The sequence below is a fragment of the Lynx canadensis genome, chromosome D3 (genome assembly GCF_007474595.2).
Source record: "Lynx canadensis isolate LIC74 chromosome D3, mLynCan4.pri.v2, whole genome shotgun sequence".
Classification (NCBI taxonomy): Eukaryota; Metazoa; Chordata; class Mammalia; order Carnivora; family Felidae; genus Lynx; species Lynx canadensis.
The window spans coordinates 74494522-74519310 of NC_044314.2; the positions used below are offsets into that span (position 1 = coordinate 74494522).

Consider the following 24789-nt stretch of genomic DNA (forward strand, 5'->3'; position numbering starts at 1 on the left):
CTGAACCAAAAAATTGATATTTATATTCTTTTTTTTCCCAAAGGTTTTTTTTTTAAGTTTATTTATTTATTTTGAGAGAGAGTGCACAAGTGGGAGAGGGGCAGAGAGCGAGAGAGAATCCCAAGCAGGCACTGCACTGTCAGTGAAGAGGGCTCAAACTTACAAACCATGAGATTGTGACCTGATGCTTAACCACTTGAGCCACTCAGGTGCCTCAAGGTTTATGTTACGATAAAGAATTTTTTAAATGTTTATTTTTGAGAGAGAGAGAGAGAGTGCACACAAGTGGGGAGGGGTAAAGAGAAGAGAGAGGGAGACAGTATCCAAAGCAGACTCCAGGCTCTAAGCTATCAGCACAGAGCCTGACACAGGGCCCAAACCCATGAACCTCGAGATCATGACCTGAGCTGAAGTCAGATGCTTAACTGACTGAGCCACCCAGGTACCCCCTGTACTCCCCCCGCCAATAAGGAATTTTGATGCTACCTCTGGATAAAAGAGAGAAGCTGAGAAATATATTTAGATACTGAATGTTGGAGTTTCTGGGAAGTTCTCCTGGCTTCTATGAGGCTATCACAGCAAGTATTTGAAATTAAGACTATGCTGGATAATTTGGAAAATACGATCACCCTCAAATACATGTAAAATGGCTAATTCTCAAATGGCAGGTTGATTATTGCTTCATTAAATGCCAAAGATAATGTATGCTGTGTTGTATTTAGCCAGTTCCATTAGAGATCTAGGGTATTCTTTTTAATGACTGAACTGAAATGCACAAAATAGTTTCAAGCTAGTAATATTCAAGGAGGAAGCCTTAAACATGGGGTGCATTCTGATTAAGTCTAAGACCTTTTCAGCTTTTTCTTTTCTGCATCAACATCGAGCTTTCAGTTTTATTTATCTTTTTATTTATTTATTTATAATAAAATTTTTCAGAAACAAATTTCTACAGAGTTTTCTTCCAGTTGTGTTCTCAGTATAATGCCATTTCTTTTCACAGATTTGCTTGTAAATGCATCACAAAGAGGCAGCCCAGAATGAAGAAGGCAAGCAGGAGTGTCGGCTCAGTGCCTAAAGTGTCTGGGATAAGCAAAACACAAACAGTAGAAAAAACTAAACCTGAAAACAGCTCTTCAGCATCTACAGGAGGCAAACTCGTAAAACCTGGAACAACAGCATCATTGTCAAAGGTATTAAAATGTGGCAGTGTTTGAATATGTGATGGATTTTAGGAGGAGTGAATCTTAAAATGTTTGATTTATTAAATAAACATTATTTAGGGTTTGCCTTCTGCGAACCTCTGGGAACACACAGCCTTTGAAGAGTTCACAGTGTGGTATACTTGGTGTGTTTGGTCTGACTTTATGAATGAAACCAAATAGTAGGCTTATTGTGAAACAAATCACTGAGCACTTGCCTTGTGCAAGGCTCTTGTGCTGGTGTGAGCTGGAGGTAGAGTCTGCCTTCAAGGAGCTTGTGGTGTAACAGGTGGAGGTTGTCATATACAAACATAACTAAAATTCACGCAAAAAATTCAGATACCTGGGAGAGCAGGAAAGCGGTGTAAGCATTTCAGGAAAACATTGTTTCCAGCCCAAGAAGGTTTTATGAAAAGAGCATGTGTGCCAGGTCTTAAAGGATGACCAGCAATAACATTCCTGGAACCCCTAGATAGGATTTTTTATTTCCAGTCTTACTTCCTTGCACACCGTAAACTGTTACTCTTTTTCTGACAGCTAATCCTGTATTAATCCTGTTAAAATTGGGTAATATTTATTTAGTTAGAGCATAACTCGTTTTTCTTACATTCTTTTTGAGGCTGGTTTAGTTCTTGTTGGTACAGGATAGTGGCTATGGGCTTCAATAGCAGACGGACCCAGGCTTTGTATGCATGTGCTTCACAGCGTCATCATAGTCAGGATGAAAGAAGGAATGTATGGAAGTGGTTAGCACAGAATCTGGCACATGGCAAGTGCTTTGTAATGACAGGTAGTAGCATTTTTATTGATTACCTCTAGAAATTTTTACCAGCTCAGGACTGATTTCTGAAAATAATAGTCTTCTTTGGGTGTTCTCAGTGTCTGCGTTGATTTGGACCATCCAAGGGACAAGATGACTCCAGACCATTTTTCTGCTGGTCAAATCTTAGATCCACTGCAGAGATCCACACAGTCTTCTAGTCTTTCTTCGTGCAGAATCTACTTATTTGTTCTTTGCTTGTTTGTCCTGGGAATTTTGTGTTTTGAGTAGAAACTTTGACTCTATGGAGAAAACCTGGAGAGGGTTTCTGCTAGTCTGATACGGAGAAACCAAGCACTGCTTGAAACATGATCTGTTTAAAAGCCTTTTTTCCAGGCAGGGCTTTGATAGATTGTGGCTTAATTATTTTAAGAAGCATCTCATGGGAACAGCAGATGAGGGAATTCCTTATATGTATTGAAAGATCTAGCTGGGAATGCTGGTTTTTCTATTCCAGGGTTGTCAAAACTAAACCCAGACATACTCCACCTGCCCCCAGATTTCTTCCTTGCTACAGCTTTGATGAGCTGCTGGGTGTCATCCTATGGCTACCAGGAATAGACCTTTGCCCTACTTCCGTTAGTCTGAATCAGCATCCTGAATTGCTTCCTTGGTGGCAGTGCTGTCACTCTTTTGTGTAAGATAGCTGGCGTTTTCTGACCTAACAGGTTACTTAGTTGCTAGGGTTGTCTTCAGAGCAGAGTGTCTTTGTGACTGGGTGACCTGTTATTTACGTGACTGGAAGAACAGGTTGAAACATTGGCATTGGATATGTTCTGCTTTCCTTCTGTTGCCTCCCCATCAGTGGCAAACAGAGTTTTTGAAGGTTCACTATGGAGTGTGCCCTGAGGAGGCATGTCAGATCTTCTGAGGTCTGTATCTGGAGTTGATGGTAGTTTGGTTTTGAACAGTGAGTACTTTTTTATTGTAAAGCAAAAACAACTGTATTCCTGCTCTGTGTCAGCACATGCCAGCTGTCCATAGCTGTGGCTCTCCTTTGTTGGCTCTTTTAAGTAGGGGGTGTGTGGAGTGGGAAGGGTCTCAGAAGAGGTGAAACTGTTTGGGAACACTTTATCCAGACTGAAGCAATTGCTTTTACTTAAGAAAGGAGAAGAAAAATGTCACTGAATAGAAATTGAAGAAGACACAGAAGGAAAGAAAGAAATAGTGAAAATGAACAGAAAAATTGAAAATTTCAGATCAAAAGGGTTTGGAGACCCCACAAAATTAAGTGTTATTTTATTTTCCTAATTTTTCATACTTCACTGTGCTTCTCTACTGGCATTTGGACACTTCCCACAACTTGAATTCCTGTAACTGGGTTGGAGCATTGATGATTAACCAGATGAATGAAGCTGTTGGCTTTTGATCATGTAGACACCATGTACACATACTCACCCACTCATGTGGGTACCCACATATGTGTCTCTGTCACTGCACAGTGTTCAACACTTATAGTGGCAGGGCATGGGGACGTTTCTTTACCTCTCATTTCAAATATTGTTTGGGGCTAGATTTAGTTAAGGTGGAGGAGAAAGGACTTTTTTGACCAGAGCACCTCACTGCTGATTGGAACTTTTGTAAATATAAAATACAACACTACTGCTGTTCCTAGGTTTTTAAATTAATTAATTATTATTATTATTTTTTGAGAGACAGTGCATGGGGGAGGGGCAGAGAGAGAGGGAGAGACAGAATCTGAAGCAGGCTCCAGGCTCCGAGCTGTCAGCACAGAGCCCGACGCAGGGCTCCAATTCATGAACCTATGAGATCATGACCTACGCCAAAATCAGATGCTTAACCGACTGAGCCACCCACTGTTCTAGTTTTGAGGAAGTTATTCCCATTCTTGTGAGTAGCTATGACGTCTGGTTTGGAGCCTTTGTATGACTAATTCTTTGTCACAGTGAGCGGAGAGGATGATTTGGTCTCCTATGTGCCTGCACTTTCCAGGTTTCACACACTGCTCAGGTGTTCATGGTTAATCCTTGTAGTAGAAGTAATATACTTTTTTATTGTCCCAAGAATACATTTTTCTAAAGGTTAATAGATAAGTAGTAAATTGTAGTTACTTCAGTTAGAATCTGTCTAAATAATTGATGACTGTGATGATTATGATTATTTGTGATCATATACCTTTTCGGTATAAAAATTAGTTAACCGTGTGATTGAACAATCCACCTCTGAAACTTGAAAGGCAAAATTTAAAAACTAAACTTAAATTTTGAGTTGGTGATGCAGACCATGAAACGTGGACTTTACCTTGAGAAGCATGTATACATTAGTTGTATTGTTTCATTATTTGTATCTGGAAGGGTTTTTTTTAAACATTCTTTTTAAAAAAATTTTTCATTGGTGCACCTGAGTGGCTCAGTCGGTTAAGCATCCAACTTCAGCTCAGTTCATAATCTCACAGTTTGTGAGTTCGAGCCCCACATCAGGCTCTGTGCTGACAGCTCAGAGCCTGGAGCCTGCTTTGGATTCTGTGTTTCCCCCTCTCTCTGCCCCTCCCTGGCTCATGCTTTGTCTCTCTCTGTCTCTCAAAAATAAATAAATGTTAAAAAAATGAAAATTTTTTTTATTCTTTTTTTTTTTTTTATTAAGTAAACTCTATACCCAACATGAGGCTTGAATTTATGACCCTGAGATCAAGAGTTGGATGTTCTACCAATTTAACCAGCTAGGTGCGCCTGTATCTAGAAGTTTTTTACCAAATGATATTTTTGTATCTGTTATTAAAAAGTAGGCTAAAAATCTCTTCCCTCCATCAATTTTATTTTTTGGCCTGTTGTTAATGGTGGGGGAGGGTAGAATTTACATGTGGAAATGCACATGCATTTGCAGAATTGTGTTAACAAAAATTGAAATAAGGAAGAATATCAGCCTGCAGTAGCTTCATGTAAAAGGAAGTTGGTGAGTACAGAGTAGTTTTTTGTTTTTAATTTTTTAAGTTTCTTTTCTTTCTTTATTTTTTTAGTAATCTCTACACCCAACATAGGGCTCAAGCTCACAACCCCACCTGAGATCAAGTGTTGCATGCTCTTCTGACTGAGCCAGCCAGGCCTCCCTGTTTTTAGTTTTTTGATGAAGTATACACCCAGAACACAAAAGCACTTGTGTTCAGTGTAGTGAATCACCACAAAGCGAATATACTCTGCAGCTACCACTAGGTCAAGGAACAGAGCACACTTATATCACAGTGGCTCCCCACATGTCCCCTCTTAATTTCTGCCCTTTCTAGAAGTAACTACCATCCTAACGTCTAGCTCCAGAGGTTAATTTTGCTAATGTTTTTTAAGATTTTTATTTTTAAGTAATCTCTACACCCAACATGGGGCTCGAATTTAGAACCCTGAGATCAAGAGTTGCCTGCTCTACCAACTATGCCAACCAGGTGTCCGAATTTTGCTAATTTTTTATCTTTACATAGGTATAATTGTACACTCTGTTCTTTTCTATGTCTGTATGATTTCCTTAACTCAGTGTTACCATCACTTTGCTTATCCATATTGTTATCTTATAACAGCAGTTCCGTCTTCATTGCAGATTACTAATCCATGGAATGACTATGTTACTCATCTGTTCTGTTGTTGATGGACATCTGGAGTTTCCCTTTTGTGGCTACTAAGAACAGTATTGTTAGGAACATTTAAAAAAAATTTTTTTTTAATGTTTATTTATTTTTGAGCAAGAGGGACAGAGTGTGAGCAGGGGGAGGGCAAAGAGAGAGAGAGACACAGAATCCAAAGCAGGCTCCAGGCTCTGAGCTGTCAGCACAGAGCCTGATTCGGGGCCCAAACTCATGAACCGTGAGATCATCACTTGAGCCGAAGTCAGACACCTAATTGACTGAGCCACCCAGGTGCCCCAGGAACATTCTTATTCATGTCTTTTAGTCCACATGTACAGCCATTTCTGTTGGCTCTGTAACTAGGAGTGAAACTATGAGGTCATAGGGTGCATAGTGTTCAGCTTTCTTGGATATAGGGCCAGATCATTTCCCATTTTACACTGCTGGTGGCTCCACATTCTCACCTGCACTTAAGTCACTCTCCATTTTAACCATTCAGGTGTATGTAGAGGGATTCCGAAGTGGCTTCAGTTTGCATTTGCATTATTATCAGTGGGATTAAGCACATTTTTGTATCTTACTTTTATGTGTTTAGTGGACAGTTAGATATCTTATTTGTGAAGTGCTTCTTAAAATCACTTGCCCATTTTTTTTACTATGTTATCTCTCTTTTTTAACTCTTTTTTTTTTTGTAGTAAAACACATTTACCGTCTTAACCATTTTTAAGTGTACGGTTCAGTACTATTAAGTACATTCACATTGAGCAACTGTTCCCACCATCCATCTCCTGAACTTTTTCATCTTGCAAAACTGAAACTCTGTCTCCATTAATCAACAACTCCCCATTCCCCCTCCCCAGCCTCTGGCAACTACCTTCTGTCTCTTTGAATCCGACTGTGTAAGTACTTCATATGAGTGGAATCATATTTGTCTTTTTGCCACTGGCTGATTTCACTTAGCATAATGTTCTCAGAGTTCATCCACATGGTAGCATGTATCAGAATTTCCTTTTTAAAGGTTTAATAGTATTCTACTGTACGTATATACCACATTTTGTTTATCCATTCTCCAATCAATGGACACTTTGGTTGTTTCTGTGTGGACTTTTGGCTGTTGTAAATAATAGCTGTGAAATTGTGTGAGAAAATATCTCTTAGAGGCCCTGCTTTCAGTTTTTTGGGGATATATTCAGAAGTGGAATTTCTGGGTCATATGATAATTCTATTTTTAATTTTTTGAGGAGCCTCCATACTGTTTTCCACAGCAGCTCTACCATTTTACATTCCCATCAAGGAATTCTCTTCCCAACAAGTGTTTTAATTTTCCCATGTCCTCACCACACTTTTTTTTTCTTTAATAGTAACCACTGAAATGGGTATGAAGTGGTGTAGTGTGTCTTTTTTGTACTGATTTATAGTTCTTTGGCTATTCTAGATGTGAGTCCTTTGTCATTTATATGTCTTGCACATATGTCCTCCCACTCTGTGCCTTTTCTTTCTCTTTCTTTAATGCTATCTTTTGATAAATGGAAGTTCTTAATTTTAATATAGTCCAGTTTGTTAATTTTTTCTTTATAGTTAGGGATGTGTGGTGTGTATGTGTGTGTGTTTATGGAATGTTTCGTCATCCCAAGGTCAGGAAGAGAGTCTCCTGTATTTTTTCAAGAGTATTATTATTATTATTATTATTATTTTTAATTTATTTTGAGAGGGAGAGAGACTATGCACATGTGTGCACAGGAGTAGGAGAGGGGTAGAGAGAGAGGGAAAGAGAGAATCCCAAGTAGGTTCTGCGCCTTCAGCACAGAGCCCTATGTGGGACTTGAACTCACAAACTGTGGGATCGTGACCTGAGCCAAAATTGAGAGTCAGATGCTTAACTACTGAGCCACCCAGGCACCCCCCTACATGTTAACCTCTTATCATGGCTGGTCATTTTCCCTTTACACGTGTACTACATACATATATAATTTTTTCTTGAACTTGAAAGTGTAAATTGTAGAGATAATGCTTCTTTACTGCTGGATATTTCAGTGTGCATTTCCCAAAAAACAAGGATATTCTCTCTTGTAACCAGAGCATAGTTACTAGATCTGGAAGTGAACATTGATAAAATGCTAGTATCTCATCTATAGACTTTAATTAAATTTCACCAATTGTGCCAATGTCCATTTTAGCAAAAAAGACGAACATTTTTTTCTGGTCCAGCTTTCAGTCTAGGACAGTGAATTACAGTTAGTTGTCATGCTCTCCAAATTCTTCTTAAATCTAGAATAGTTCCTCAGTTTTTGTCTTTTATGACCTTGACATTGCAGAAGAATGTAGGCCAGTTTATTTGGTAGACTATCTTCTCATGTCTCTTTGTGATTAGGTTGAGGATATGCACTTTTGGCAGAGGTCCTACAGAAGCCACATGTCCTTGGCATAGCATTTCCAGAAGTACATGCTGTCAATCTGTTCCATTCCTGGTGATATTAACTTAATTTGATTAGGGTGGTGTCTGGTTTTTTCCACTATCAGGTTACCATGTTTCCTTTTGTTAATTAATAAAGTATCTTATCAAAAACACTTGGGAGATTTTATAAATACCCTCTTTGTCATCAAACTTTCACACCCTAACTAGCAATTTTTGGTAATTCTTTCCAGAATCTGTTATTAGTATGATTTTTGCCAAGTGGTAGTTTTTTAATTCCATCATTCTTTCTACATTTAGTAGTTGCATATTAGTGTGGAATAATGGACTGTTTATTCAGTGGGCTGTCAATGGATAGCATGATTTATTTTGATGCTCAGATTGTCCCCTTCAAGCTGGCTCCTATGTTCTTTTGACATGTTCCTGTTCTTTTTTGAACAGCCTCTTAATTTCTGACGTAAGTTTTCTTTTTTTTTTCTTCAATATATGAAGTTTATTTTCAGATTGGTTTCCATACAACACCCAGTGCTCATTCCAAAATGTGCCCTCCTCAATACCCATCACCCACCCTCGCCTCCTTCCCACCCCCCATTAACCCTCAGTTTGTTCTCAGTTTTTAAGAGTCTCTTATGCTTTGGCTCTCTTCCACTCTAACCCCCTTGTTTTTTTTTTCCTTCCCCTCCCCCATGGGTTTCTGTTAAGTTCCTCAGGATCCACATAAGAGTGAAACCATATGGTATCTGTCTTTCTCTGTATGGCTTATTTCACTTAGCATCACACTCTCCAGTTCCATCCATGTTGCTACAAAGGGCCATATTTCATTCTTTCTCATTGCCACGTAGTACTCCATTGTGTATATAAACCACAATTTCTTTATCCATTCATCAGCTGATGGACATTTAGGCTCTTTCCGTAATTTGGCTATTGTTGAGAGTGCTGCTATAAACATTGGGGTACAAGTGCCCCTATGCATCAGTACTCCTGTATCCCTTGGGTAAATTCCTAGCAGTGCTATTGCTGGGTCATAGGGTAGGTCTATTTTTAATTTTTTGAGGAACCTCCACATTGTTTTCCAGAGTGGCTGCACCAATTTGCATTCCCACCAACAGTGCAAGAGGGTTCCCGTTTCTCCACATCCTCGCCAGCATCTATAGTCTCCTGATTTGTTCATTTTGGCCACTCTGACTGGCGTGAGGTGATATCTGAGTGTGGTTTTGATTTGTATTTCCCTGATGAGGAACAACGTTGAGCATCTTTTCATGTGCCTGTTTGCCATCCGGATGTCTTCTTTAGAGAAGTGTCTATTCATGTTTTCTGCCCATTTCTTCACTGGGTTATTTGTTTTTCGGGTGTGGAGTTTGGTGAGCTCTTTATAGATTTTGGATACTAGCCCTTTGTCCGATATGTCATTTGCAAATATCTTTTCCCATTCCGTTGGTTGCCTTCTGGTTTTGTTGATTGTTTCCTTTGCTGTGCAGAAGCTTTTTATCGTCATAAGGTCCCAGTAGTTCATTTTTGCTTTTAATTCCCTTGCCTTTGGGGATGTGTCAAGTAAGAAATTGCTACGGCTGAGGTCAGAGAGGTCTTTTCCTGCTTTCTCCTCTAGGGTTTTGATGGTTTCCTGTCTCACATTCAGGTCCTTTATCCATTTTGAGTTTATTTTTGTGAATGGTGTGAGAAAGTGGTCTAGTTTCAATCTTCTGCATGTTGCTGTCCAGTTCTTCCAGCACCATTTGTTAAAGAGACTGTCTTTTTTCCATTGGATGTTCTTTCCTGCTTTGTCAAAGATTAGTTGGCCTTACGTTTGTGGGTCAAGTTCTGGGGTTTCTATTCTATTCCATTGGTCTATGTGTCTGTTTTTGTGCCAATACCATGCTCTCTTGATGATGACAGCTTTGTAGTAGAGGCTAAAGTCTGGGATTGTGATGCCTCCTGTTTTGGTCGTCTTCTTCAAAATTATTTTGGCTATTCGGGGCCTTTTGTGGTTCCATATGAATTTTAGGATTGCTTGTTCTAGTTTTGAGAAGAATGCTGGTGCAATTTTGATTGGGATTGCATTGAATGTGTAGATAGCTTTGGGTAGTATTGACATTTTGACAATATTTATTCTTCCAATCCATGAGCACGGAATGTTTTTCCATTTCTTTATATCTTCTTCAATTTCCTTCATAAGCTTTCTATAGTTTTCAGCATACAGATCTTTTACATCTTTGGTTAGATTTATTCCTGGGTATTTTATGCTTCTTGGTGCAGTTGTGAACGGGATCAGTTTCTTTATTTGTCTTTCTGTTGCTTCATTATTAGTGTATAAGAATGCAACTGATTTCTGTACATTGATTTTGTATCCTGCAACTTTGCTAAATTCATGTATCAGTTCTAGCAGACTTCTGGTGGAGTCTATCGGATTTTCCATGTATAATATCATGTCATCTGCAAAAAGTGAAAGCTTAACTTCATCTTTGCCAATTTTGATGCCTTTGATTTCCTTTTGTTGTCTGATTGCTGATGCTAGAACTTCCAACACTATGTTAAACAACAGCGGTGAGAGTGGACATCCCTGACATGATAAGTTTTCTATTTCTCCAGCCCCAGCCCTATAGTCAGTCAGCCTTTTCTCCAAAGAGAACTTGTTCCTTTTAGTAGAGGATAGAACTTAAAGCCTTTGGAAACGAGGTGTGCTCTTGCTTTTGAGTGTATGGTTTTTAAGCCTGCTTAGTAGACAAGAGAGGAAACATACACACACACACACACATCTGTATCAATTTTCATATCTGTTTCTCTCCATATATTGAAAACCTATGAGGGGCGCCTGGATGGCTCAGTTGGGTGGCCAAATTCATCTCAGGTCATGATCTCGTGGTCCATGGGTTTCAGTCCCGACTCAGGTAATGTGCTGACAACTCAGAGCCTGGAGCCTACTTCTGCTTCTGTGTCTCCCTCTCTGCCCCTCCCCTGCTCTCTCTCTCTTTTTTTTTTCTCTCTCTCTCAAAAATAAACATTAAAAAAAAAAAAAAGCCTATGAGTTCACACTGTTACTTCCAAATCCAGTTGACATACATACAGTGTTTAGAGTAGCCTTTTCACTTTATGTAATCATAATCCCAATCTCTTGACAGTGAGAGACCTGGTTTTCATTATCTATATTTACTTATTTTCTAAATCCTAGAATATACAGCCAATAGTTAGAGAATTGCTCACCCATGCCACTGCCAAAAACAAATCTACTAGCTAGAGTTCAAAATGTATACTTTTTAGTGGTTAGCTTGAGAGTTTGAGGATTTATGGTCAAAATACTGTTTTCAGAAGATATTTGGATTCTTCCCCTGCCCCCTACCCCGTGTGACTATGTCATTTATTTGAAATGCAGTTTAGTCTATTTGTTCCTATTGTGTTCCATTTTAGGGGAAACCTTAAACCCTTGTTTATTTAATTTTAATTTACTGCCAGCATGTGAAACACTACCACAGTTCAGTTCTACATGTCAGAACTAGGACAAGATGTGAAAAGTGTCCCTCTCCTCCCCGATTCCTTCTTACTCTGTCCCCACCTGTCCCTAGGAGGTTAAGAGTCTGGTTGGGTTTTTGTTTTTATCCTTCCTGTGTTCCTTTTGCACAAATGATCAGATACATGTATGTTTATTTTTTTATTTCCCCTTTGTTACCCAAAAGTTGCCATAATTAGATCTACTTCTGCCCATTTTCTTTTTTTCACCTAATATATTCTAGAAATCTCTTTATACCAATTTATGGCAGCCTTTCTCATTCTGTTTAATGTGTCTTTGTATGGATATACTACAGTTTTTTCAGCTAGTGTCCTATGTATGGACATTCAAAGTGTTTCCAGTATTTTGCAGTTAAAAACAATGCTGCATTGACTAACCTTATGTGTATGTATTTTTGTATTATTGGAGGTATGTCTTCAGGTGAAATTCCTAGAGGTGGGATTGCTGGGCACAAGGTAAATGCATATGTAGTTCTGTTAGACATTGCTGGGTTCCTTTCATAAGGCCACATCCAGCTGTGTTCTCACCAGCAACCTATGAGTGTGCCTGTTTCCCCACATCCTTCCCAAAGGAACGTGGCATAACTCTTCATTTTTGCCAGTCTCTTAGGTGAGATGTGGTGTCTTAATGTTGTTTAATTTACATTTCTCCTATTGTGGGTTAGACTGGTTATATCTTTTGTATTGTGTATGTATTCATTATATGTGATAGTTCATTTTGGTCACCTTTCCATGTGTCTTTTACCCCTTTATTGCTAAGAGTTCTTTTTATATTAAGGATATTAGCTGTTTATTTGTGAGGTATTGCAGATATACTCTCCCCGTTTCTCATTTTTTAAAATTTTGCTTACGATGATATTAGTGTATCATGCACAGGATTAAATTTTTTTTAAGATTTTAATTTTTATAGACTTAGGTTTATCAATTCTTTGTTTTATCATTCAGGATTTTGAATCATAGAAAACCTTGGGACTTATTTCTGATATGGTGTGAAATAGGGCTTACTCATTTTTGTAGGGGTTTTTTTGTGTGTGTGTGAATATACTGTTAACCTAGTACTATTTATTGAAAAACCCATTTTTTTTTCCTGTACTCTTTCTTTGGTCATAAAACAGGTATCTATATAAGCAGTTTCTTTTGGGATTCTTTTGTGTTCCACTGGTTTATTCATGTGCCATTACTCTACTATCATAGTTAATGTGATAACTGCAGAATTTTTGACTTGGTTCTCTGAGGTATGTTGAACTCCGCCATTAACCAAAGACAAATAGTAAACAGAAGTGTGTTGATTAAGCCACTTTTCACATGACTGTGTAGGGTTGTCTTCAGATGTAATTTTTATGAAAGAAAACATATTTAACTTATGGAGAAAGAAAAAAATACCTCAAAGATAATTTAACTTTTATTAACAGAATATAAAAGGTGATTTGAAAACATAAGAGTGTGTTGAGTTTATATACTGACTAATGGATGAGGGGCAAATTGACAGGAAGGAAGTAGAACTTAATTTGCAGATTTTTTTTGTATCATAGTTGATGATCAATTTCATAAACAGGAACTAGTCTTAAAGAATATGAGCAATCCTTTATGATTAATGCAATATCCTCCTTCCTTCTTACATAACCAGATTTTTCATAATGTGACAACTCTAAATTACCAAAGCTTAATTAGCTTAATTCATTTAAATTAAAACATTAATCCTTTTCTACCTCTTTTTTAGTGAGACTGACCTACCTAATGGTATTATATTGTAACTTTTATAATTGAATGATGAGAACAGAATCTACTCCACTAACATTTAGAACAGGAAGAGACTTTAGAGATTAATAATTTATGAGCCATTTTGATTTATTGAAATGAATTTATTATGATTATCTAAGAGTAAGCTTGGCTCCAGATAGACAATAATATTAAATCGGCTGGTTAACTTGTGCTTTCACCTTCATGGGACAAAACTTTTGGTTCTTTTATTAAAAAGTAGTTTTTCATAGGTGCTGGTGAGGATGTGGAGAAACGGGAACCCTCTTGCACTGTTGGTGGGAATGCAAATTGGTGCAGCCGCTCTAGAAAACAATGTGGAGGTTCCTCAAAAAATTAAAAATAGAACTACCCTATGACCCAGCAATAGCACTGCTAGGAATTTACCCAAGGGATACAGGAGTGCTGATGCATAGGGGCACACGTACCCCAATGTTTGTAGCAGCGCTTTCAACAATAGCCAGATTATGGAAAGAGCCTAAATGTCCACCAACTGATGAATGGATAAAGAAGATGTGGTTTATATACACAATGGAATGCTACTTGGCAATGAGAAAGAATGAAATCTGGCCACTTGTAGCAACGTGGATGGAACTGGAAGGTATTGTGCTAAGTGAAGTAAGTCAGTCAGAGAAAGATATCATATGTTTTCACTCGTATGTGGATCTTGAGAAACTTAACAGAAGACCATGGGGGAAGGGGAGGGGAAAAAATTACTTATGAACAGAGAGGGAAGGAGGCAAACCACAAGAGACTCTTAAATACATAGAACAAACTGAGGGTGGATGTGGGGGGTGGGTGAGAGGAGAAAATGGGTGATGGGCACTGAAGAGGGCACTTGATGGGATGAGCACTGTGTGTTGTATGTAAGCTGATTTGACAATAAATTATATTTAAAAAAAGGTAGTTTTTCTCTTTTCACAGATTTTTAACTCCTCTATGTTCTTTCTAGAAATAAAAATTTTTTTATTCTTTTTTTTAAGTAATAATTTTATACCCAATCTCATTATCCAGAGTGCTTATTTTGTTTTTTTTAATTGAAGTATAGTTTATGTCTGTTTTCTTTTTACTTTATTTTATTTTATTTTTAGTTTTATTTTTTAAAATTTACATCCAAATTAGTTAGCATATAGTGCAGCAATGATTTCAGGAGTATATTCTTTTTTTTTTTTTTTTTTAAATTTTTTTTTCAACGTTTATTTATTTTTGGGACAGAGAGAGACAGAGCATGAACGGGGGAGGGGCAGAGAGAGAGGGAGACACAGAATCGGAAACAGGCTCCAGGCTCTGAGCCATCAGCCCAGAGCCTGACGCGGGGCTCGAACTCACGGACCGCGAGATCGTGACCTGGCTGAAGTCGGACGCTTAACTGACTGCGCCACCCAGGCGCCCCAGGAGTATATTCTTTAATGCCCCTTACCCATTTAGCCCATCCCCCCTCCCACAATCCCTCCAGTAACCCTCTGTTGTTCTCCATATTTAAGAGTCCTTTATGTTTTGTTCCCCTCCCTGTTTTTATATTATTTTTATTTCCCTTCCCTTATGTTCATTTGTTTTGTCTCTTAAAGTCCTCGTGAGTGAAGTCATATGATATTTATCTTTCTGACTAATTTCGCTTAGCGTAATACCCTCTAGTTCCATCCACATAGTTGTAATTGGCAAGATTTCATTCTTTTTGATTGCCGACTAATACTCCATTGTATATATATACACCACATCTTCTTTAAAAAAAAATTTTTTTTAATGTTTATTTATTTTTGAGAGAGACAGAGACAGAATGCGAGTGGGTTAGGGGCAGAGAGAGAGGGAGACACAGAAGCAGAAGCAGGCTCCAGGCTCTGAGCACAGAGCCCGACGCGGGGCTCGAACTCACAAGCTGTGAGATCATGACCTGAGCCGAAGTCGGACACTCAACCGACTGAGCCACCCAGGTGCCCCTGTACCACATTTTCTTTATTCATCCATCGATGGACATTTGGGCCCTTTCCATACTTTGGCTATTGTTGATAGTGCTGCTGTAAACATTGGGGTGCATATGTCCCTTCAAAACAGCATACCTGTGTCCCTTGGATACTTAGTAGTGCAATTGCTGGGTCATAGGGTAGTTCTATTTTTAATTTTTTGAGGAACCTCCATACTGTTTTCCAGAGTGGCTGCACCAGCTTGAATTCCCACCAACAATGCAAAAGAGATCTTCTTTCTCTGCATCCTCGCCCACATCTGTTGTTGCCTGAGTTGTTAATGTTAACCATTCTGACAGGTGTAAGGTGGTACCTCATTGTGGTTTTGATTTGAATTTCCCTGATGATGAGTGATGTTGAGCTTTTTTCATGTGTCGGTTGGCCATCTGGATGTCTTCCTTGGAGAAGTGTCTATTCATGTCTTTTGCCCATTTCTTCACTGGATTATCTGTTTTTTGGGTGTTGAGTTTGATAAGTTCTTTATAGATTTTGGATACTAACCCTTTATCTGATATGTCGTTTGCAAATATCTTCTCCTATTCTTTCGGTTGCCTTTTAGTTTTGCTGATTGTTTCCTTTGCTGTGCAGAAGGTTTTTATTTTGATGAGGTCCCAGTACATTTTTGCTTTTGTTTCCCTTGCCTCTGGGGACATGTTGAGTTAGAAGTTGCTGCGGCCACCTGTTTTCTTTGTAAAAAGCTCGTATTTTTTTCAGTCGTCTTTATAAAATATAAATAAATTAATACAAAGGGTCTTCCTCAAGTAGTATGGTCATTTAGACTGACTAACCCTCACTCTAACCATAAACTCTCTAGTTTTTTATTTATATGTTACCTCGGCTTTAAAAAAACTTTCAATTTTGGCTTAAATTAGACTACTAAAAAATTAGATCAGATAAGAAAACTAAATTTCCAAATAATGGCTCCATCACTTTACATCCATTATTTACTATAAAGCAATGAATATTATATCGGATTCTCAGTGGTTTTTCTCTCTAGAAATTGCAGGATGGCATTTTCTTTGGTATTACAGAACTTTACTGGGAGCCCATGTGATAGTGCTCAGATGATCCCTGTTCGTAAGTCACGTCCTATCTGAAAGTAATAAAGAGTATGTCTTCACTTTTTCCACTCCCCCACTGACTGTGGCACATGTGGGCACACAGTCGGCTTCCATAAAGTTTTTGATTATATATATAATTTTTAAATTAAATTAAATTTTATTTTATTTTATTTTTATTTGAGAGAGCATGCCACTTAGGGAGAGGGGCAGAGGGAGACAGAGAGAGAGAAAGAGGGAGAAAGAGAGAATCTCAAGCAGGGTCCATGCTTAGCATGGAGCCCGACACAGGGCTCAAATTCCTTACCCCCAGGATCGCAACCTGAGCTGTTATCAAGGGTTGACACTCAACTGACTGAGTCGCCCACGCACCCCATATTTTTGTATTTTTATTTTTATTAAAAAAACTTTTTTTAATGTTTATTTTTTATTTTTTTATTATTTTTTTATTTTTTTTTAAATTTTTTTCAACGTTTTTTATTTATTTTTGGGACAGAGAGAGACAGAGCATGAACGGGGGAGGGGCAGAGAGAGAGGGAAACACAGAATCGGAAGCAGGCTCCAGGCTCCGAGCCATCAGCCCAGAGCCTGACGCGGGGCTCGAACTCACGGACCGCGAGATCGTGACCTGGCTGAAGTCGGACGCTTAACCAACTGCTCCACCCAGGCGCCCCAAATGTTTATTTTTTAGAGAGAGAGAGACAGAACGTGAGCGGGAGAGGGGAAGAGAGAAGTGGGAGACACAGAATCTGAAGCAGGCTGCAGGCTCTGAGCTGTCAGCATAGAACCTGATGTGGAGCTTGAACTCATGAACTGTGAGATCGTGACCTGAGCCAAAGTCAGATGTTTAACCAACTGAGCCACCCAGGCGCCCCAGAGTTTCGCATTTTTAAAAGAAATGTGTGATTGTTTATAAACCAGTAAAGTACTCTCTGCAGCGCAGTATGATGCATTGGTAACTGTCAGAAAGTCTTTGTGAGGCTCTTGAATTTAATATAAGAGCCAAGAACTTTGCTTTAGTCTCAAAATGTTATTTACTCTTGCTTCATCTAGTCAATTTGTTTTTCTTTTCTGTTACTTCTAGACCAAGAGCAATGATGACCTCTTAGCTGGAATGCCTGGAGGGGTGACAGTGACTAATGGTGTTAAAGGAAAGAAAAGCACCTGCCCTTCTGCTGCATCTTCAGCATCGGTCCCTGCCATGACCACCGTGGAGAATAAATCCAAGATCAGCACAGGTATAGGTGGCATTCAGAATAAGAGTTAAAGTGCTTTTTTGTTTGAAGCCAGAGTGCAGTGGTATTTAAGGGGTTCCACTAATTAGAAAATGTCAGACATGTATTTGTATTTCAACCCCATGTACTCATCACCCTTATCAACTGATGGCCAGTCTGAATTCCTTGACATCCACCTCCCCTCCTCGTTATTTTGAAGCAAATTCCAGGTGTCATTTAATTTCTTCCACAAATATATAATTATCTTTGAAAGATAAGGATTCTTCTAAAAACAAAATCACAATGCCATTATCAGTACTTAAAATAATTAATAATCATTCTTCAAATCATAAATATAGAGAAATACTCAAATTTACAACTTAAAAAAAAATTTTTTTTTAACATTTATTTATTTTCAAGAGACAGAGACAGAGACAGAGTATGAGTGGGGGAGGGGCAGAGAGAGAGAGAGGGAGACACAGAATCTGAAGCAGGCTCCAGGCTCTGAACTGTCAGCACAGAGCCCGACACGGGGCTTGAACTCACTAACCATGAAATGACCTGAGCTGAAGTCAGATACTTAACCGACTGAGCCACCCAGGCGCCCCTCTTAAGTTTTCTTTCTTAAATCTATTTTTATCTTATAATTTAATTTTTGTAAAAACTGTTTGTTTGACCTATACTTTCCTGTGATCTGTATTTTGATGTCACATCCCTTTGATGTCCTTGGCCATGTTCCTTTGTTTGTTTACTGTTAATGCGATTGGATCTAGAGTCTTGATGGGATAGATTCAGGTTCATTTTTTACCCCCAAGACTCCTTCAAACATGGTAGTTGTCCATCCACTAGTAGGCATATCATTTTTGGTTGTCTGTCTGTCCATGATATAGGCAGCCTTTGATGATCAATGCCTGTATCCATTCATTCCTGTTCTATCATTCTTTCTTTATTCATTAGTAGCAATTTGGCTTTAGATTTGATAGAGTCCATAAGTTAACTCATCCTGTAGTCCAAGGAGTAATGCTATCATTTTTTACTTTCTACACTTACAGAAAAACTTTAAGTCTTCCAATGAACACAAGACCATATGTTTGTAATACAGCTGATGAAAGCCTGTTAGTAAAGATTATAACAGACCTTCTTTATCATCCTTATTTAGGCTCTTGCCCTTTTTGTATGTATTAGACTTTTTTCTAGCTCAGGTTTACCTGCTGTCCTCTCTCTTGCTTTGACCTTCTGTGGTTTTTTCCTTCCATCCCAGATCACACCCTCCTGCTAATTATAATAGTCATGTGTATGATCACGAGGAGGAAACATGGAAGTCATTATATTAGGCATCATTCCATTTTATGCTCACTATAGCCCTATGAGGTAGAGGCTATTATTATCCTCATTTTAGAGTTGTGAGAGCTATGCTTAAAGCTCAAGTATCTTGGCCTAAGGCCTTGCATTTGTTTGCTCAGAAAATATTTATTGGGTACTCGCTTTGTACCGGGCCACAAAGCTGGTAGTGGAGCAATGGCTGCACCTTAGGTCTTTTATTTTCAAGCCTGAGGTCATCACCACATTTAACACTCCAGCTTGTGTGGTAAGAAGGAAATTAAGTACTCTAATACCATCTATATATCTTCCTGTTTCCAGCTTTTAGAATTTACTGGGAGAGATCCCTTGGATTTGGGCCTTGGTTCCCTACTGACACCTTCCCTCACAAGGCTGAATTCAGTTATCACCTCCCTGGATCCATTGCCCCTACTGGTGGCAGCTTTATACATCTGTATTAGTTTGCTAGGGCACTCGTAACAAAATACACAGCCTGGGTGACTCAAACACAGACATTTAGTTTCTCACTAAAACTGGTTGAAGTTGAAGCCTGAGATCAAAGTTGTCAGCCAGTTTGGTTTCTTCTGAGGCCTCTCTCCTTGGCTTGTAGACGGCTGTTTTCTCCTTGTGTCCTCACATGGTGGTCCCTCTCTGTCTGTATCCCATTCTCCTCTTCTTATAAAGATACCAGTCAGATTGGATTAGGGCCCACCCTAATAACCCTATGTTAACATATGTACCTCTTTAAGTTGATTACTCTTTTTCAAAATACAGTCACATTCTGAGGTACTGGGGGTTATGTCCTCAACATAAGAATTTATAGGACACAATTCAGCCCATAACAACATCCTTACTTCTTCAGTTCATCTACTCTATGTTTATTTACTCCCCATGACTTCTCTAAGACCAGTTCACTTGCCTGTAACTCAGATTTTTCTATCTACTCGCTGGTCACAATAATCTCAGAAGGGGAGCTTTTCTTTTTCATGTTCTGTCTGTCTCTTCCTTTCTTGTTTCTTTACCTCTCCTTTCCTTTTGGGGCATTGTCAATCCCTTCCCTCATTACTGGCTCCTTTCCTTTTTGGCTTTCAGGCATGTCCAGATCTTTTCTTTCTTACCCCGGATTTTGGTGTGGTTTGCAATTGTTTCTTCTCATCTTGTTTCTTCTACCCTAAATCTGTTACAGATGTATTATCCCTTCTGTGTTCTTACAGAGATCCAGATCTCACTCCCCAAATGTAGGCCCTCCTTTTTTTTCTTTTACTATTCTGCCTGTCCACATTCCTCCTTTAACTGCTCTTCTTCCTTATATGTTTCACTTAGCCTCTAGATTAGTTTTCATAAAAATACTCTTTTCTGTGTGTCTTCCCTGCTCCAGAACACTTATTGAACATTTACTATTGTGACTCACTAAATTTTCCCTGATGTTCAGGGCCCTGTAGAAACTTCCCCTACTGTTCCCATTAATTGTGTGACCTTACTTTTCCTTTCTGTGTGTCCTGTTCACTTCTGCTTCCTTGTTCTGTCCTGTGGCCTCCCCTGCTCTACACCAAACCCCTGACAGAATCAGTGGCTGTCTACCTATATCACATAGACCTTTTGCTCTCTCTTACCCCTGAAGCCTGGTGCCTGCCATGTAAAGAACTAGCAGGTTTTTACAAAATACTGATTAGGTGTAGATCTTATTTTTCTTTGCTTTTTTATTTATTTATTAAAAAATTTTTTTTAAATGTTTATTTTTGAGAGACAGACAGAGACAGAGTGTGAACAAGGGAGGAGCAGAGAGAGAGAGGAAGACACAGAATCCAAAGCAGTCTCCAGGCTCTGAGCCGTCAGCACAGAGCCCGACACAGGGCTCAAACTCATGAACTGTGAGATCACAACCTAAGCCGAAGCTGGACACTCAACCGCCTGAGCCACCCAGGCACCCCAGCTTGCTTGCTTGCTTGCTTGCTTGCTTGCTTGCTTTCTTTCTTTCTTTATCTATTTATTTATTTTTGAGAGAGAGAAAGAGAGAAAGTGAGTGGGGGAGGGGCAGAGAGAGGGAGACAGAATCCCAAACAGACTGTGTGCTGTCAGCACAGAGCCCAGTGTGGGGCTTCAACCCATGAACTGTGAGATGACCTGAGCTGAAACCAAGAGTCGTTTGCTTAACCAACTGAGCCACCCAGGTTTCCCTGTTTTCTAACATTTAAAGAGGCAGCATAGTGTACTACTTAAGTTGTGGATTCTGGAGCCAGACTCCCTGCCTGCATTTGAATCCTTGCTCATCCACTTATTACATGTGGGATGTTGGCAAATTACTTAACATCTCTGTGTTTCTTCATGATAATAATAATGAGGCTTATATAAATTAATGTATGTGAAGTGTTCATCTGTGTGTGTGTAAAATAAGCACTAAGTACATGTTAGCTATATTATAATTAATGTTATTGGTACTATTTATGTCATTCTGTGATGTGAAAAACTTTTTGCACTTACTTTGATTATACTTTTTTTGTTTATTACAGGTATCTTAGATTTTTGGTTTGTCCAGAGGCTGCTTTTCCCTTCTTGCTCATCCTTCTTTACCATCTGCTTCTATAGTTAGTTTGCTACCTGACTGGCTAATCCTAGAGTCTGCTTCATCTAGCTTGCCCTAGAGTATTATGCCTCTGGCCACTTGTTTAAAGTTCATGGTTTAGGATTCAAGTTAATGGGTAACTTTTTTTATGTTAATAGCTTTATTGAGATATAATTCTCATTTTATAAAATCCACCCATTTAAAGCATACAATACAATGTATAACTTCTTTTTCATGGATAATTAAAAAAATAAATGATTTGGTTTTGAGGAAACTGAATTTTACAGTGATTAGAATCTAAGGCAGGATTAATGTCGGTCAAAATCAATGTGTAGGCCTCTAGATTTCATCTCATTAGACCTCGGGAATAACCTCTGTGCCTTTTGTTGCTAATATCTTTGCCTTACATTCTTTGTTATAAACATTTAGGCACAAGTTCTTCAACCAAGCGGAGCACTTCTATAGGTAATAAAGAATCCAGTTCTACTCGAGAAAGATTACGCGAACGTACCCGACTAAACCAGAGCAAAAAACTACCCTCTGCGGGTCAAGGAGCCAATGATGTGGCATTGGCCAAGCGTTCCCGCAGTCGCACCACAACAGAATGTGATGTTCGCATGAGCAAGTCTAAGTCGGACAATCAGATCAGTGACAAAGCTGCTTTGGAAGCCAAAGTGAAAGAGCTGCTCACGTTGGCAAAAACAAAGGATGTGGAAATCTTACATTTGAGAAATGAGCTCCGAGACATGCGGGCCCAGCTGGGCATTAATGAAGATCATTCAGAGGGTGATGAAAAGTCTGAGGAGAAGGAAGCCGTCATTGCTCACCAGCCAACCGATGTTGAGTCCACCTTGTTGCAGTTACAGGAACAGAATACTGCCATCCGCGAAGAACTGAACCAGCTAAAAAATGAGAACAGAATGTTAAAGGACAGGTTGAATGCCCTGGGCTTTTCCCTAGAGCAGAGGCTAGATAATTCTGAAAAGCTATTTGGTTATCAGTCCCTGAGCCCAGAAATCACCCCTGGCAATCAGAGTGATGGAGGAGGGACCCTGACCTCTTCGGTGGAAGGCTCTGCCCCTGGGTCTGTGGAGGATCTCTTGAGTCAGGACGAGAACACTCTCATGGACCATCAGCACAGCAACTCAATGGACAATCTAGACAGTGAGTGCAGTGAGGTGTACCAGCCCCTCACATCGAGTGACGACGCCCTAGATGCGCCATCGTCCTCAGAGTCCGAAGGCATTCCAAGCATAGAGCGCTCCCGGAAGGGGAGCAGCGGCAACGCGAGTGAAGTGTCCGTCGCTTGCTTGACAGAAAGGATACACCAGATGGAAGAGAACCAACACAGCACGAGTGAGGAACTTCAGGCAACTCTGCAAGAGCTGGCTGATTTGCAGCAGATAACCCAAGAACTGAATAGTGAAAATGAAAGGCTTGGAGAAGAAAAGGTTATTCTTATGGAGTCTTTATGTCAGCAGAGTGATAAGTTGGAACACTTTAGCCGACAGATTGAATATTTCCGCTCCCTTCTGGATGAGCATCACATTTCTTATGTCATAGATGAAGATGTAAAAAGCGGACGCTATATGGAATTGGAGCAACGTTACATGGATCTAGCTGAGAATGCCCGTTTTGAACGAGAGCAGCTTCTTGGTGTCCAGCAGCATTTAAGCAATACTTTGAAGATGGCAGAACAAGACAACAAGGAAGCTCAAGAAATGATAGGGGCACTCAAAGAACGCAATCACCATATGGAGCGCATCATTGAGTCTGAACAGAAGGGTAAAGCAGCCTTGGCAGCCACGCTAGAGGAGTACAAAGCCACAGTGGCCAGTGATCAGATAGAGATGAATCGTCTGAAGGCCCAGCTGGAGAATGAGAAGCAGAAGGTGGCAGAGCTGTATTCCATCCATAACTCTGGAGACAAATCTGATATTCAAGATCTCCTGGAGAGCGTCAGGCTGGACAAAGAAAAAGCAGAGACTTTGGCTAGTAGTCTGCAGGAAGATCTGGCTCACACCCGAAATGATGCCAATCGTTTGCAGGACACCATTGCAAAGGTACCGTTTAAGTAGACAGAATGTTCTGCATCAGCATTATGCAGCTGCAGTACACACCATGCTTACCAAAAGCCGGTATCATTTCTGTGATATGCCATTCACTTTTTGTAGGCTGATTTTGTTTTAAACCTTGAGGATGGTTTTCCTTTATTGGGATACAGTAAAACATATTCTTGAAAAAATGTCACTTTCACTGCCTGTGAGAGGATGGGACTGTAATTATAACAGAATTTGTCCCTAGGCTAGGTACGCCCAGGGGCACATAGAGGACTATGTCTTGTTGCTGACAAGGAAGGACCTTAGAGATCATTAGTCCAGCCCCCTTGTTTTATACGTAGCATAATAGCAAGGACTTATGCAGAACTACAGCCTGGGGTTGCTGGCATTCTGGCCAGGGGTCTGTGCCCCATGTCATTGCTGATGCAGTGTTTATTTGCATGAGTTACCCAATTATTCTATCTTCCATTTTATTTCCTGTTTTAGGGCACTGGTTTTTAAAGAAACACTAGTATATCTTTGGCCAAAATTTAAATAATTTAGATTGTAATTTTTTAGTGATGTTTAGAGATACAAGTTAGGGTATGTATTATTTGTTGGAACATATATGTTGGAAGGCACTTTGAGCTAATACTTTTGCAATAACAGTATTTGAGAATTTGTTTCCATATTTAATTTGGTAATGAAACTGTCACAAATCAGACATCTTTGGGGGGGGTGGGATGGGAGAGGGATATTAATTATTAATCAAATACATGTCTTTGGTCCATACTTTGGAGAAGGGAAATTTTTTTTTAATTTCCTCATAAATAATCTAGTTAAGTTCAGTGATAATGTCAATATAATTTGTCAGTGATATAGCAACAAATTATGTTTAAGCATATTATAGAGTGCTTTTTCATAGATTCATACAGTTACTACAGAGCTAGTTTTAGCTCATACCTCGGAACTCATGCTTTGCTTCCTTTGAAACAGTGTGTACATCCATTGTAGAATTTATCTTAGAGCAGCTCCTACTTTTCTAATGTGCACCATCATTCTATACAGGTAGAAGATGAATACCGAGCCTTCCAAGAAGAAGCTAAGAAACAAATAGAAGATTTGAATATGACATTAGAGAAACTAAGATCAGAGCTGGAAGAAAAAGACACAGAGAGGAGTGACATGAAAGAAACGATCTTTGAACTTGAAGATGAAGTAGAACAACACCGAGCTGTGAAACTTCATGACAACCTCATTATTTCCGATTTAGAGAGTAAGTGATGGGGGAGCTTTTCATTCCTTTTGTTGTACCCATGTTAACGAGCGGGGACAGTTTGCATTCAGTAACAAAATGAAAATTGGTCGCTGT

The 24789-nt window shown here is 39.3% G+C and overlaps 1 protein-coding gene across 1 annotated transcript in view; it reads left to right on the forward strand.

Moving 5' to 3' along the window:
* Window positions 1–24789, forward strand: part of SPECC1L (sperm antigen with calponin homology and coiled-coil domains 1 like) — a 141086-nt gene that overhangs the window by 32118 nt on the left and 84179 nt on the right. The window contains exons 2-5 of the mRNA XM_030292418.1: window positions 1001–1190; window positions 17366–17519; window positions 21808–23441; window positions 24486–24693. Of these exons, the coding sequence (XP_030148278.1) occupies window positions 1038–1190; window positions 17366–17519; window positions 21808–23441; window positions 24486–24693 (2149 nt within the window). The 5' untranslated portion in view covers window positions 1001–1037. The remainder of the gene's footprint in view (window positions 1–1000; window positions 1191–17365; window positions 17520–21807; window positions 23442–24485; window positions 24694–24789) is intronic.